At 42.7% G+C, this 14,279-nt stretch overlaps 1 protein-coding gene across 1 annotated transcript; it reads right to left on the reverse strand.

Moving 5' to 3' along the window:
- Positions 1-7,834: 7,834 nt before the first annotated feature.
- Positions 7,835-8,260, reverse strand: LOC140174353 (uncharacterized). The gene has a single exon (XM_072198798.1). It carries the CDS (start codon positions 8,258-8,260, stop codon positions 7,835-7,837), a length of 426 nt encoding a protein of 141 aa, XP_072054899.1.
- Positions 8,261-14,279: the final 6,019 nt, after the last annotated feature.

The raw sequence follows: 14,279 nt of genomic DNA on the forward strand, positions 1-14,279 counted from the left end.
GGTTTACCTTCAAACCTTTTCCTTCGTAAACCGTTGTAGGCTGACACGGTTTACATGTAATTTAAAAACGTAGTTGCCTCCCACGAATTACATAATAGTAAAAATGTACATGCACGTAAAAAGTTTTTGTTTTGTATATATAGATAAATGATTCACTCAATTGATTTATTTAGGTACATTGCCCATTTTTTTATGAAGCAAACGAAATTTACTTTACATAATAGAATCAATAAATCATATTATAAAAAGATTAGCGGCTCAACAGACACTATCGTACATGTTCGGCCGCTTTTCTATTTTTTTAAGAAATTAATTTATTTTTATTTTGTTAATATATTATTCACTCTTTAAATTTATTAAATAAATATTTTTTATATTATTTTAATATTAACGTAATCTTAGTTATGTCATATTTCTTTTACCATAAAATTACTATAAAAAATTATTAAAATGTTAAATTATAAAACCACACAATAAAGAGGTAAGAAAAAACATAATTTAAAAAATAATGATAATAATGTTATCCTGATTTAAAAAGAGTATATATAAACCAAAATACATGTTAGTTATTTATAAAAGATAATTTTACTTAAATGTCATGGATTTTTATATTTGTCTTCATTTTTTTTAAGTGGTATGCCAAAATATGGATTTGAACCTGAATAGGCCTTCATTTCTCTATAAATAATAAAAAACTAAAAAAAATGAGAATACTTATTTTTTTATTTTTAAATATCAAACTATAAGAATGATTAATAAACAAAATAGGAGAATATAATAATTAATGATAACTGCTTCGGTTGTTTTGAGTTACAGTGATAGAAGTAAGAGTAAAGTATCGTTTTTGTCCCCAACGTTTGGGGTAAGTCCTATTTGTGTCCCTAACGTTTAAATCGTCCTATTTGTATCCCTAACATTTATAAAAGTAATTCAATGTTATCTTACTATAAATTATACTAACAAATCAGATCATATTTTTCAATTATTCTCACTTGGATGTGTTCGATTTTAATATTATATCCATTATTTGTGTTTAGATTCAATTATGTCCTTAGAAAAGAGAATTATATAAATGTTGTAGGAATTAGTTTCAACTTTTGATGAGCTATTTTTCGGAATGAATCATCGATTCTATCCCAAACATTTGTATTCTAACATCAAGAAGAGATTTTTAAAACTCAAACTAAAGCATTCATGATGTGTAATTGACGACAGGATAACATTGAATCACTTTTACAAACGTTAGGGATACAAATAGGACGATTTAAACGTTAGGGACACAAATAGGATTTACCCCAAACGTTGGGGACAAAAATGATACTTTACTCTAGAAGTAAAATTAAAAAAAATTGGATACCAAACTCTTATATCTCTTTTAATTTATCACGTAACTAATGAAATATTTACCATATAAATTGAATTAAAAAATATTTAATCCATTACATTATAATAGGAGAAAATAGCTGTTATGATAAAAATTAAAATTGTCAATCATACAATAACACTGTTTCAATTCAATCATGTGAAAAATATTGAATCTAAATTTATTAGGTATTGTTCGGTAGGTCGGGTACCAGACGGTTCGGAGGGATTCTCGGGTTGATAGGTGGGGCGAGGCCTGGAACCGGGTCGCGAGGGCGAAGCTGAAGTAGCCGACGTCCCGAGCTCCTGATGTTAAAAAGGGGGGTGTCACTTGCAAAGACACTCCGACGCTCTAGTCAGTCTAGTGCGCAGATAAAAAAGGGATAAAGTGGTATGTGTCGTACCTTAGGGGGTTAGGACCCTCCCCATATATACCGTGTCAGAAGCGGGTCCCACAGAAGCAGAACCCACCTTTCTCGAAGCTTCCTCATACAGCTGTAGTAGAGAGCTGTCCAGGACGCGTGTCCGGGTCGGTATTTGATCACCTCGTACCCGACCGTTCGGGTCGGGTGGTTCGTGGGTCAGGTCGGCCCGTGTTATATGTGGGTCAGTCCGTAACAGTGCCCCCAACGCCAACAATGATCGTGAGGGTTATTGGTGGCGTGTTATCTCTTCTTCCGTATGTTGTCGTCAGGTCGGCCACCCGTGGAGAGGACGTGCCTCTTGCGCGCGTATCTGTTCGTTGCTGGGATAACCGTTTGTCGTCTCGTTCCTCGCACAGAGCATTAAATGCGCATAATGGGTCATTTCAAAACCCCGCGTGCAAAGACTATTTTTCCCCTAGGCCTTTCGCGCTTCTTGAGTCTGGCAGTTTTAAACAGTTTTACCTCTGGCAGTTTTCATCTCAGAGTATCATTTCTGCATCCATCTTCATCTTCTTCTTTTCCAAGTTTCACAGAGTATCATTTCTGCATCCCTGTGCATTTGCTCCTCTTCCTTCTCTTTCAAGTCTACGCAACTAATCCAGGTAAACATTCATCCCTTCTCTTTCTGCTTCGTGGTCATTTTACCTCCATCACTAGTTCTTCCGCATGCATGCTGCTTGTTTGATTTGCATGATAGATGACCTTAGTGTTAAGTAGGTGCGTTAGGGGGGTTACCATTCCAGGGCATTAGCTTTTAGGCTTTTACTCGGATTTTTCTTCAACCATGCTTGATTTTAGTTACTGGATAGGCTAAATATAGTTTCTGGGCTTTTTCCAAGGTCCCGACCTCATAGACTAACCGAGTGTAACCCCCACTGTAGGTATGCTTCGCGTCGTCTCACGAGCTTCCACCTCCGCCGCGGGTTACGACCCATATGCTTGGGTGGCTTCCGACTTGAGGGACTCCCCAAACCAGATGGGCGAGGAGGAGCTCACCGAGTTTCGTTAGGCCGAGTACCTGTGCGGGGGTACTGACGAGGAGGCCAACTACGACGTCTTTATTCCTGCCTCCAACGAACGACTGTACGAACTCAATGTTCACTCCCCCGGGTTGCCGATTAGATTTGGTATTACAAAGCCATGTTTACCCAAGTGGGGGTTCGCATTCCCTTTTCCGCTTTTCAAATGGCGTTCCTTAATCGGATCTCCGTGGCGCCATCGCAGCTGCATCCGAATAGTTGGGCTTCCATCCGCTGTTTCGAGATGATGTGTGAATATTTGGAGCTGCCGGTGTCCATCGATGTTTTCCTTTATTTTTTCAACCTCACAAATCCTTCCAAGGAAGGGAAGGCGAAGAAAGGGTTCATGTCCTTCCGATCTGCCCAAGGTTGGAGGATCTTTGGCTTGTTTGAGGACTCTTATCATGGGTTTAAGGATAAGTACTTTAAGGTGCGCCCAGTCAAAGGCTGCCATTCCTTCTGGTTGTCATTAGAGGGGGAGCGCCTCATCTCGACGTATTGGAGTTTTGGGGCGGGGTCTAACGCCTTTATTAAGGTGACCTACAAGGGGATGTCCGCCTTGGATAAAAAGATTGCCGACGTGTTGTTGGCCGTTTTTGGAAAAAACCACGTGAACCCCCACCTTCTTATGGGTAACCGGGAGGTCGCCTGGAATTATATTTGTGAGTAGCTTTGTCTTGTGTTTCTTGCATTATTGTCGCTTTAGTTGCTTACGCCGATTAAACGACTAACTTGTTTATTTATTTGTTGCAGTGGGAATGTCTACCAAAGTAACAGGCCTTGAGAGCTTGTACAAAACTTTTTTGGAGGAGAGTGATGACGAGAAGGCTGATGAGGAGCTGGAGGCCCCTCCCGGGAACAAGGAGGATCAGGCGGCGCCGTCACCACGTGATGTCGTCATGTCGAACAAGCACTCTGACGGGGCCCACGTCTCTCCTGTTCATGGGGAGGCGGCTGGTACCGGGCACTCGTCCTCTGCTCAACAGGCCGAGGAAGATGATTTAAGGGTCATCCCCACCCCCAAGAGGCATAGGTCATTCCCCAGCCCCGAGGGAGCCCTCACCGTGATGGAGAGGAACTTCGATTCCGGGACATTCATAGACTTCCAGTTGCTTCCCGCCACGGAGGAACACTTCCATGGTACTGCCTTGCGGGGCAGGCACGGTGGATGTATCGTACTCTCCTTCGCGATGCGACCATAACTCAGAAGGCTGAGTTTGAGTTGTCGGGTATGCAGTCGCTGCATAGGAAGCTCAAATCTGCTGTTACAGCCAATAATCAATTCAAAACTCAAGTTGAAACGCTTCGGGAGTAGCTGTCCGAGGTGAAGGAGAAGCTTAAGACTGCCGAGGAGAAGGCTGCGTCTGCCGAGGAAAAATTGAAGACCTCTGATGCTACCGTATCCCGTTTAACCAAGCGGGAGATGACTTTGGAAAGCCAGCTCAATGCCGCGCAAGGTCGGTTGGTCGCTTTGGAGAAAGAACGTGACACAGCCATCTCATCGGCTAAGGCCGCTCAAGCCGAAGCCGAAGAGTTTAAGAAAAAGTATAGAGAGACCGTGAAGCAGGGAAAAAGTGTGATCCTGATGACAGAAGAGGCTCTTAAAGCTCAGGTGAAGATCGTGGCCCCTGACTTCGATACATCTGCAATTGGGGTCTTCAAAACAATTAAGGATGGCAAGATTGTCGATATGCCTAAGAAATGATCTCTTGCATTTTTACATTGAGTTTGTGATTTTGTTGTGGAACTTGTGGAACTTTCCTTTTGACATACTTTAGTGGTCGCTTGGCCGGCTTGTGATTATTATCTTTCTCTGCTTGTCTGGTAGCATTTTTATTTTGTTTTGTTTGACGTTTTCTTGGTATTTGGCTTGTCGTTAGCGTTTGTTTACCGTTACGTTGGTAATTTGGCGGAGCCAAGTCGTGGCTCTACTGTTAATGTAGCCGTTTGTTATGGTGTTAGCTTAATTGGCTCCCAGGGTGATCAGTCCTGGGGTGCCATATCGTCGTCCCTTTTAACATGAATTACAAGGAACTTGTCGTCATGGGACACGCGTTTGGGGGAAAGTAAATGTAAAATTTTAACAAGTAAACATTAATTGACAACTAAACAAGTCTATAGTCATGATAAGCGCTTAACAGAAGTAAATCATTGAGCTCATTAGACCGCCTAGCCGACGCACTTGAGCTAAGAATAAAATCTTCTCAAGTTACCTGCATTCCATGTTCTCGGGATCTCCTTGCCGTCAAGCTTCTCCAATTTGTAGGTTCCCTTGCCGAGCAATTCTTTGACCCTATAAGGGCCTTCCCAGTTTGCCGCTAGTTTTCCTTCCACTTGTGTTGGCAGTCCGATGTCGTTGCGTCGCAGGACAAGGTCATTTTCTTCAAACTCTTTTCTGAGCACTCTATTATTGTAGCACAGGGCCATTCTTTGTTTCAATGCACTTCTGTCAAATGGGCTATCTCCCTAGCCTCATCCACCAGGTCCTTTTCTACCGCTTCCCCTACTCCTTTCAGAAGTAACCGTGGGCTTGGCTCGCTGATCTATACGGGTATCATTGCGTCCACCCCGTACGTAAGGCAGAAAGGGGTTTCTCCTGTGGACGACTCCTTAGTTGTTTGGTAAGACCAGAGGACTGAGGCGAGCTTGTCGGCCCATGCTCCTTTTTTATTATCTAGCCACTTCTTGAGGCCCAGCAAAATGACTTTATTTGCGGCCTCAACTTGGCCGTTCGTCTGGGTGTGCTCTATAGAGGAGAACATCTATTTTATGCCCAAACCAGAGAGAAACTCTACGAACATCTTATCGGTGAACTGCGTTTTGTTATCGGAGATAACGACTTCAGGGATGCCGAAATGGGTTACCACCTGCCTCTACATGAACTATCGGCAATTAGATGAGGATATGCCGGCCAGCGGTTCAGCCTCTATCCATTTGGTGTAGTAGTCGATGGCGACTATGAGATATTTGACTTGCCCCGGGCCAACCGGGAAAGGTCCCAAGAAGCCGACTGCCCATTGTGCGAAAGGCCGGGTGGACGTCAATAGGCTTAGTTCCGTTGCCGGTGCTCTGTGGAAGTTGGCGTTCTCTTGGCACCTGACGCATTTCCTCACGAATTCTTTGGAGTCCATTATCATCGATGGCCAGTAATATCCAGCTCGGATGAGCTTTCTGGCTAGGGCTTTGCCCTCGATGTGGTTACCACAACACCCTTCGTGGACCTCTCTGAGCACGTAGTCTGATTGGTCAAGATGCAGGCACTTCAATAGTGGCTAGCTAAGTCCCTTTTTGAATAGTTGCTCCTGTATGACCGCATATTTGGCTGCCTCCCTTCTCAACGCTTTAGCTGACTTCTGGTGCACGAAATTGCAATCACACTTTTGCAATCCCGCACAACTAACCAGCAAGTGCACTGGGTTGTCCAAGTAATACCTTACGTGAGTAAGGGTCGATCCCACGGAGATTGTCGGCTTGAAGCAAGCTATGGTTATCTTATAAATCTTAGTCAGGATATCAGAAATTATCAGGATTGATTGTAAAAAGCAAAAGAACATAAAACATGTACTTGAATTGCAGTAATGGAGAATAGGTTGAGGTTTTGGAAATGCTCTGTCTTCTGAACCTCTGCTTTCCTACTGTCTTCTTCTTCAAACACGCAAGGCTCCTTCCATGGCAAGCTGTATGTAGGGTTTCACCGTTGTCAATGGCTACCTCCCATCCTCTCAGTAGAAATGTTCAACGCACCCTGTCACGGCACGGCTATCCATATGTCGGTTCTCAATCAGGCTGGAATAGAATCCAGTGATTCTTTTGCGTCTGTCACTAACGCCCCGCCTTCAGGAGTTTGAAGCTCGTCACAGTCATTCAATCATTGAATCCTACTCAGAATACCACAGACAAGGTTTAGACCTTCCGGATTCTCTTGAATGCCGCCATCAGTTCTAGCTTATACCACGAAGATTCCGGTTAAAGAATCCAAGAGATATCTACTTAATCTAAGGTAGAACGGAGGTGGTTGTCAGGCACACGTTCATAGTTGAGAATGATGATGATTGTCACGGATCATCACATTCATCCGGTTTAAGAACAAGTAATATCTTAGAATGGAAGCAAGCATGATTGAATGAAAAACAGTAGTAATTGCATTAATCCATCAAGACACAGCAGAGCTCCTCACCCCCAACCATGGGGTTTAGAGACTCATGCTGTAGAAGATACAATGAGAAACGTGTAAAGTGTCATGAGGTACAGATACAATGTCAAAAGATCCTATTAATAGTAAACTAGTAACCTAGGGTATACAGAAATGAGTAAATGACGTAAAAATCCACTTCTGGGTCCACTTGGTGTGTGCTTGGGCTGAGCATTGAAGTATTTTCGTGTAGAGACCTTTTCTGGAGTTAAACGCCAGCTTTTATGCCAGTTTGGGCGTTTAACTCCAAGTTTTATGCCAGTTCCAGCGTTAAACGCTGGAACTTCTGAGGCTGTTTTGCCACGCCGGTTTGGGCCATCAAATCTCGGGCAAAGTATGGACTATTATACATTGCTGGAAAGCCCAGGATGTCTACTTTCCAATGCCGTTGAGAGCGCGCCAATTGGGCTTCTGTAGCTCCAGAAAATCCACCTCGAGTGCAGGGAGGTCAGAATCCAATAGCATCTGCAGTCCTTTTCAGTCTCTGAATCAGATTTTTGCTCAGGACCCTCAATTTCAGCCAGAAAATACCTGAAATCACAAAAAAACACACAAACTCATAGTAAAGTCCAGAAAAGTGAATTTTAACTAAAAACTAATAAAAATATACTAAAAACTAACTAGATCATACTAAAAACATACTAAAAACAATGCCAAAAAGCGTATAAATTATCCGCTCATCACCTTCACGTTGTCAGGGAGTTTGCCGTTTTCTAGGAAATCAGTGATGGGGACCATCCAGGAGGGGCCTATCTTTGTCAAGTGGAGGGCAACTGTTGGTTCCTTTACCATGCTCTGAATGAGAGATCGGTTGCCGGCTCCCAGTTTCATGCTTGCTAGCTTAGATAGGAGGTCAGCCGTGTATTCCTTTCCCTCAGAACGTGTTGCATTGTGACCTCCTCAAACTGTTTGCTCAATTCTCTGACCATCTCCAAGTACTTCTGCAACTGCGAGTCTCTGTCTTGGTAGCTTTCATTTACTTGTGAGGTAACGACCTGTGAGTCACTACACACTTCTAGCCTCGCCGCCTCGACTTCTCGAGCTAGGGTTAAGCCTGCCAAGAGGGCCTCGTACTCCGCTTGGTTGTTCGATACGGGGAACTCAAACTTGATCGACTGTTCGTATATGACCCCAGGAGGGCTTTCCAAGATGATCCCGGCACCTCCGGATGTTTGGTTGGAGGCCCCGTCCACATGGAGCCTCCACCGTATGCCCGTTTCCTCGGTTGGGTCTCCCGTCACTTCAACCAAGAAATCTGCCATTGCTTACGTCTTAATCGTGTGTCGAGCCTCATATCGCAAATCATATTGGGAGAGCTCAATGGCCTAAGTCATCATTCTTCCCGCCAAGTCAGGTTTCTGGAGCACTTGACAGATTCCCTGGTCTGTTCTCACGATAATCTGGTGGCCTTGGAAGTATTGCCTTAGTCTATGGGAAGAGATCAGGAGTGCCAGTGCCAGTTTCTCCAATTTGCTGTATCTTAGTTCTGCTCGTTGCAGTGCTCTACTCACAAAGTAAATGGGTTGTTGAACCTTCCCTTCTTCCCGTACCAAAACTGCTGCAAGCACTTCCCCCGTTATGGCCAGGTACAGGTAGAGTGGTTCTCTGGCCCTGGGCTTCCCGAGTACTGGGGGTGTTGCAAGGATGTCTTTGAAGTGACTGAACACTTCTTCGCACGCCGGGTTCCATTCAAATGTTATCCCCTTTCTCATCAGGTTGAAGAAGGGCAGGGCCTTCGCTACCGACGCTCTGAGGAAGCGGGACAGCGCAGTGAGTCTTCCTGCCAGCCTCTGAACGTCTTTGACACAACCCGTGCTCTTCATTTGGAGTATTGCTTGGTATTTTCAGGGTTGGCTTCCACCCCCCTTTGGGTTATCATAAATCCTAGGAACTTTTCGGCATCCATGGCAAAGGCGCACTTGAGCGAGTTGAGCCTCATGCCGTGTTGCCGGAGGGTCGCGAACACATTTTTCAGGTCGCTTAGGAGGTCATCAGGCCGGGTGGTTTTTGCAAGGATATCATCCACGTAGACTTCCACTGTCTTGCCTATGAGGTTGCTGAATATCTTGTTCATCAACCTTTGGTATGTGGCCCCTACGTTTTTCAGGCCAAATGGCATCACCTTATAGCAATAGATTCCTCCCGGCGTTATGAACGATGTTTTTTCTTTGTCAGGCCGGTGCATCGCTATTTGGTTGTAGCAGGAATAAGCATTCATAAAGCTCAGATACCGGTACCCCACCATCGCTTGATGAGTGCATCAATGTTGGGGAGGGGGTAGCAGTCCTTGGGGCATGCTTTGTTGAGATCAGAGTAATCCACACACATCCTCCATCTCCCATTGTGCTTTTTTACCAGAACCAGATTCGACAGCCAGGTCGAGTAGTCTAGCTCTCGGATAAACCCCGCCTCGAGGAGGCTGGCCGTCTGCCTGGCCACCTCCTTTGCTCTCTCCTGTGACATCTTCCTTCTCCTTTGAGCCACTGGTCGGGCCTCCGGTTTGACGGCCAAGTGATGTGAGATGAGTTGGGGGTCTATCCTGGCATGTCGACTGGCATCCATGCAAACAAATCGCCATTAGCCCTGATCATTTCCACTAGAGGCTATTTCAATTCATGTGGGAGGTTTCTTTTTACAAATGTGAACTTCTCCTCCATGTCCCCGACACTAAACTTTTCCAGGTCCCCCTCTGGTTTGGGTCTGGGCTTGTCGCCGACTCTAGCATCTAGGTCGGAGAGGAAAACCCCTGAAGCTTCTTTAGATTTTTTCTTAAGGAGAGACTGGCGTTGTCGCAAGTGATTGCCGTTTCCAAATCTCCTTTTATGGATCTTACGGATCCATCATCAGCGACGAACTTTATTACCAGCATCTTCGTACTGATCACTGCTCTGAGGTCATTAATATTCTTCCTCCCTAGGATGATGTTGTAGGCTGTGGAGTCTCGTAGGACTACGAACTCGGCCATTACTGACCTTCGCCCCTGTCTTGACCCTACGGATATTGGTAGGGAGATTATCCCATCTGGCTTGATGAAGTGGTTGCCCAAACCCACAACACCGTGTTGGTGCGTCTTTAAATCGGCATCTCGTATACCCAATGCATCGAACACGTTGCGGAACATGATATTTGAGTCAATTCTGGTGTCCATGAGGATCCGCTTGATGAGGCCGGTTCCCACTCTGGCCGTGATGACCATGGGAGGGTTTTCCGTGGCCTCATCGAACCATTGGTCCTCCGGACCGAACGTGATGGGTGGGAGCCTCTTGGAGCCTCGCACGGAGGTTGAGGAGACCGTCAGGACCTTGGCGTCTTTCTTGTGTGCCGACCTCGACCTTGGAGGTGCATCTCTTACCGTTACCATGTTCACTATGGTAAGGCCATGCTCGTTGTCCTCCGGCTCGTGACGTCGCTTCACCACGCGGGTCTTGTCCTCTCCCTCGCGGTCGCGATCTCGCCTCCTTGGCTCCCTGATGAGATGGGAGAACTCGGCCAATTTTCCTTCCCGGATTGCTTGTTCTAGTGCGTCCTTCAGGTTGAAGCAATCCTATGTCTTGTGTCCATAGCCTTTGTGGTAGTCACAATAGAGGTTTTTGTTTCCCCCGGTCTGGTCCTTTAAAGGTCAGGGCTTTGACAAAATTCCCTTCTCGGCTATCTGTTGATAAACTTCTATGATGGGACGGTGAGGGGGTGTAATTGGTGAATTTCTTGACTCGAGGCAACGACCTTTGTGTCTTGCTCGGACCGCTGTCTCTGGTGTGTTCTTTCTGTTTTTCTCCACTACCGTGCTGCCGGGTTTGATTGTAGGAGGGCTGCCACTTGTTGGCAGCCACGACCTGGCTGACTTCTTCATCGTTAATGCATTTCCTGGCTACACTTTGGATCTCCTACATTGTCCATACCGGCTTCATGGTGAGGTGCTTCCTAAAATCCTCATTCAGAAGTTCGTTTGTCAGACACAGGCTGGCCACTGAATCGGTTAGGCCGTCTATTTCCAAAAACTCATCGTTAAATCGGTCCAAGTATTTTCTAGTCGGCTCACCGTGCCTTTGTGTCACCCCGAGTAAGTTTATCGGGTGTTTTGCCTTCGTGATTCAGGTAGTGAATTGGGCCAAGAAGGTGCGGCTGATGTCAGAGAACCTAGCGATAGAACCTTGCGGGAGGCTATTAAACCACCGTATTACGGGTCCAGCTAGGGTGACCAGGAAAGCGCGACACCTAACTTCGTCGCCTACCCCCTCCAAATTCATTCTGGCCTCGAAGGCCGTCAGATGTTCCTGTGGGTCTTGAGTTCCATCATACCTCATGTCCGTCGACTTATCAAAGTGCTTTGGTAGCCGGACCTCGAGGATGGAATGGTGGAAAGGGGTTGCTCCTATGATCACAGGCCGTCGTGTTCTCCTCGTTCTTTCTTCGTCGTCTTCTCGATCTCGACTCGCGACGCGAGTTCCCCTAGGTCGGGCATAGATGAAGGGGTCATGTCGTCTTCTCGGGTGTTCCTGGTCTTTCCGGCTACTTTCCGATTCCGACCTTGAGGTGGGAGTGTGCCGGGAGCGACTTCGGTGGGAGGTTCTTCCTCGGCTCTCGGGAGACGGGGAGTCGTCAGGGTCGGAAGTTTGTTGACGATGCTCCTGACCCGCTAGTTGGCGCTCCAGGTTCTGCACCCTATGGTGCAGTTCCTGCATTATCATAGCGCTATCACCACCAGTTCTCCCAAAGGGGCGTCTTTCTTGGGCTCTCAACTATGGCTCGGTACGTCGCGGGTGAGACCTCAGCCGCTCCCGGGGAGAAGCGACGGAGGCTGCCCCCTCAAGGCCCGCCGCGTGGCCATGGTCCCTTGGACCTTGTACGATATCTATTTAGGCAGTGGTTATCCCAGCAACGAACAGACACGCGCGCAAGAGGCACGTCCTCCCCACAGACGGCGCCAATGTTCGGTAGGTCGGGTACCGGATGGTTCGGAGGGATATTCGGGTTGATAGGTGGGGCACGGCCTGGAACTGGGTCGCGAGGGTGAAGCTGGAGTAGCCGACGTCCCGAGCTCCTGATGTTAAAAAGGGGGGTGTCACCTGCAAAGACACTCCGACGCTCTAGTCAGTCTAGTGCGCAGGCGAAAAAGGAATAAAGTGGTATGTGTCGTACCTTGGGGGGTAAGACCCTCCCCATATATACCGTGTCAGAAGCGGGTCCCACAGAAGCAGAACCCACCTTCCTCGAGCTTCCTCATACAGCTGTAATAGAGAGCTGTCTAGGACGCGTGCCCGGGTCGGTATTTGATCGCCTCGCACCCGACCGTTCGGGTCGGGTGGTTCATGGGTCGGGTCGGCCCGTGTTATATGTGGGCCAGGCCGTAACAGATATTAAATAAAATAAACTAAAATATTATTTGCACTATAAACTAAATAAAAAAATACCAATACTTTTAGAATTAAATAAATTATATTTTTAAAAATAAATAAATAAATATTTTATAAAACGGCTTCTATTGTACCTGAGAGTAATTGCACATAGTTTATAGAGCATGACTCACTTCAAAATTGTAGTGTCCAAATTCAAGTTTTAATATTAACTTTTATGATATAACTTCTCCCGTACATTTTATGAAACCACCTCGACGGTGAACGACAACTCATATTCTCTACCTTATTTTCATTTGTATTTCAGTAACAGTTGTAGAAAAATCATGTGTAGCCTCTTCTTTAATTCTTTACTCTATTAATTTACGTTTTAGTTTGTTTCATTTTTTTACTTCTATTTCAAATTCAAGATGCACTTCTCTGTATGAAATAATTATTATTAGAATAAAAAATAGTCATGAGGCAGAAATTAAAAAATAGTAAATAAAAATTAATAAAAAAATAGTTATTATAATAGAAATTAAAGTTATCAATCATACAATAGGACTATTTCAGTTCAACCATGCCAAAAAGAATAAAAGAAAATTCAAATCTAAATTTATTAGATATTAAATAAAATAAAATTATATAAAACGTTATTATTTATCGTATAAATTAAATAAAAAATTACTAATATTTTTAAATAAATATTTTATACAACAACTGTCATACAAAACTCACTGAATAATAGAAAAAAAGTTAAACATCAAACTTCTTTATCCCTTTGTATATTATTATTTTGTTATAGTATATAAATAATAGTTTTGGAATTATCTAAATATTTTAATATAAATTATTTAATATTGTTAGAACTAAAAAAATTAAAAAATAAAATTAATATTTCTTCTAAAAATGATTATTTTTAGAATTATAAATACACAATAAAAAATTAAAATATATTAAAATGTTACCATAATAAAAAATAATTCAAAAGATAAAATTAATAAACTAATGGAATATATATACAGAACTAACCAATGTTTTCATTATTCAGTATATTATTTAGACTAATTCTAATACTAGAATATCTAATAAACAGATTATTAACATATAAATAATAGTTTTTGAATTATCTAAATCTTTTAATATAAATAATTTAATATTGTCTGGACCAAAAAAATTAAGAAATAAAATTAATATTTTTTCTAAGAATAATTTTTATCAAAATTATAAATACATAATAAAAATCTAGAGTACATTAAAATAGTACCATAATAAAAAAATTCAAATATGAAATTAATAATATAAATTTTTTAAGTGAACAATTATCGATTATAATACACTGGATTATAGATATATGTAACATATTATAATAAAAATAATTAAAAGTTTACAAATTATGAATTAAAGCTTTTAAAAAATAATAATTTATACCCACTAATGTTATTACGGTTTTATCTATTACTTGAATTTGAACTAATTTTACTATTATTTTCAGTATCTAAATGTTTAAAAAGTAAATATATTATTGATATGAGATTAATGTATTTTTAAATTTTACCAAAAATAAAGTAATTTCTTATATAAATCGTAGCTACTAAGAATAAAAAAAATGTATAATAGTAATAATCAAAACAGAGATCTAAACAAAAAAATTATTATTTATAATAATTAATTTAGATAGTGTATCTCATGTAAAATATTGAAGGGCAATTATTTTAGGCATGTGTCTATTTCTGTTTGTGATATCTTAAAAGAAAGATAAATGGGATTAAAAGTAAATTAAATAAAAAAATTATCTATATTCAATAATACTAATAAAAGATGAGATGAGAAAAGAGAAACGGATGAGAGGTGAAAGATAACGCATAAAAGTTATGTTAAGGTGTCCAAGACTTTAAGTAGTAAAAAAGTTAAATAGAAAGGGTAATACTGGAAAGAAAAAATT

Source organism: Arachis hypogaea, chromosome 7 (genome assembly GCF_003086295.3).
Source record: "Arachis hypogaea cultivar Tifrunner chromosome 7, arahy.Tifrunner.gnm2.J5K5, whole genome shotgun sequence".
Taxonomy (NCBI): Eukaryota; Viridiplantae; Streptophyta; class Magnoliopsida; order Fabales; family Fabaceae; genus Arachis; species Arachis hypogaea.

Coding starts and splice junctions, on each gene's coding strand:
- LOC140174353 (XM_072198798.1), bottom strand. CDS start 8,260: ATGGCAGATTTCTTGGTTGAAGTGACGGGAGACCCAACCGAGGAAACG.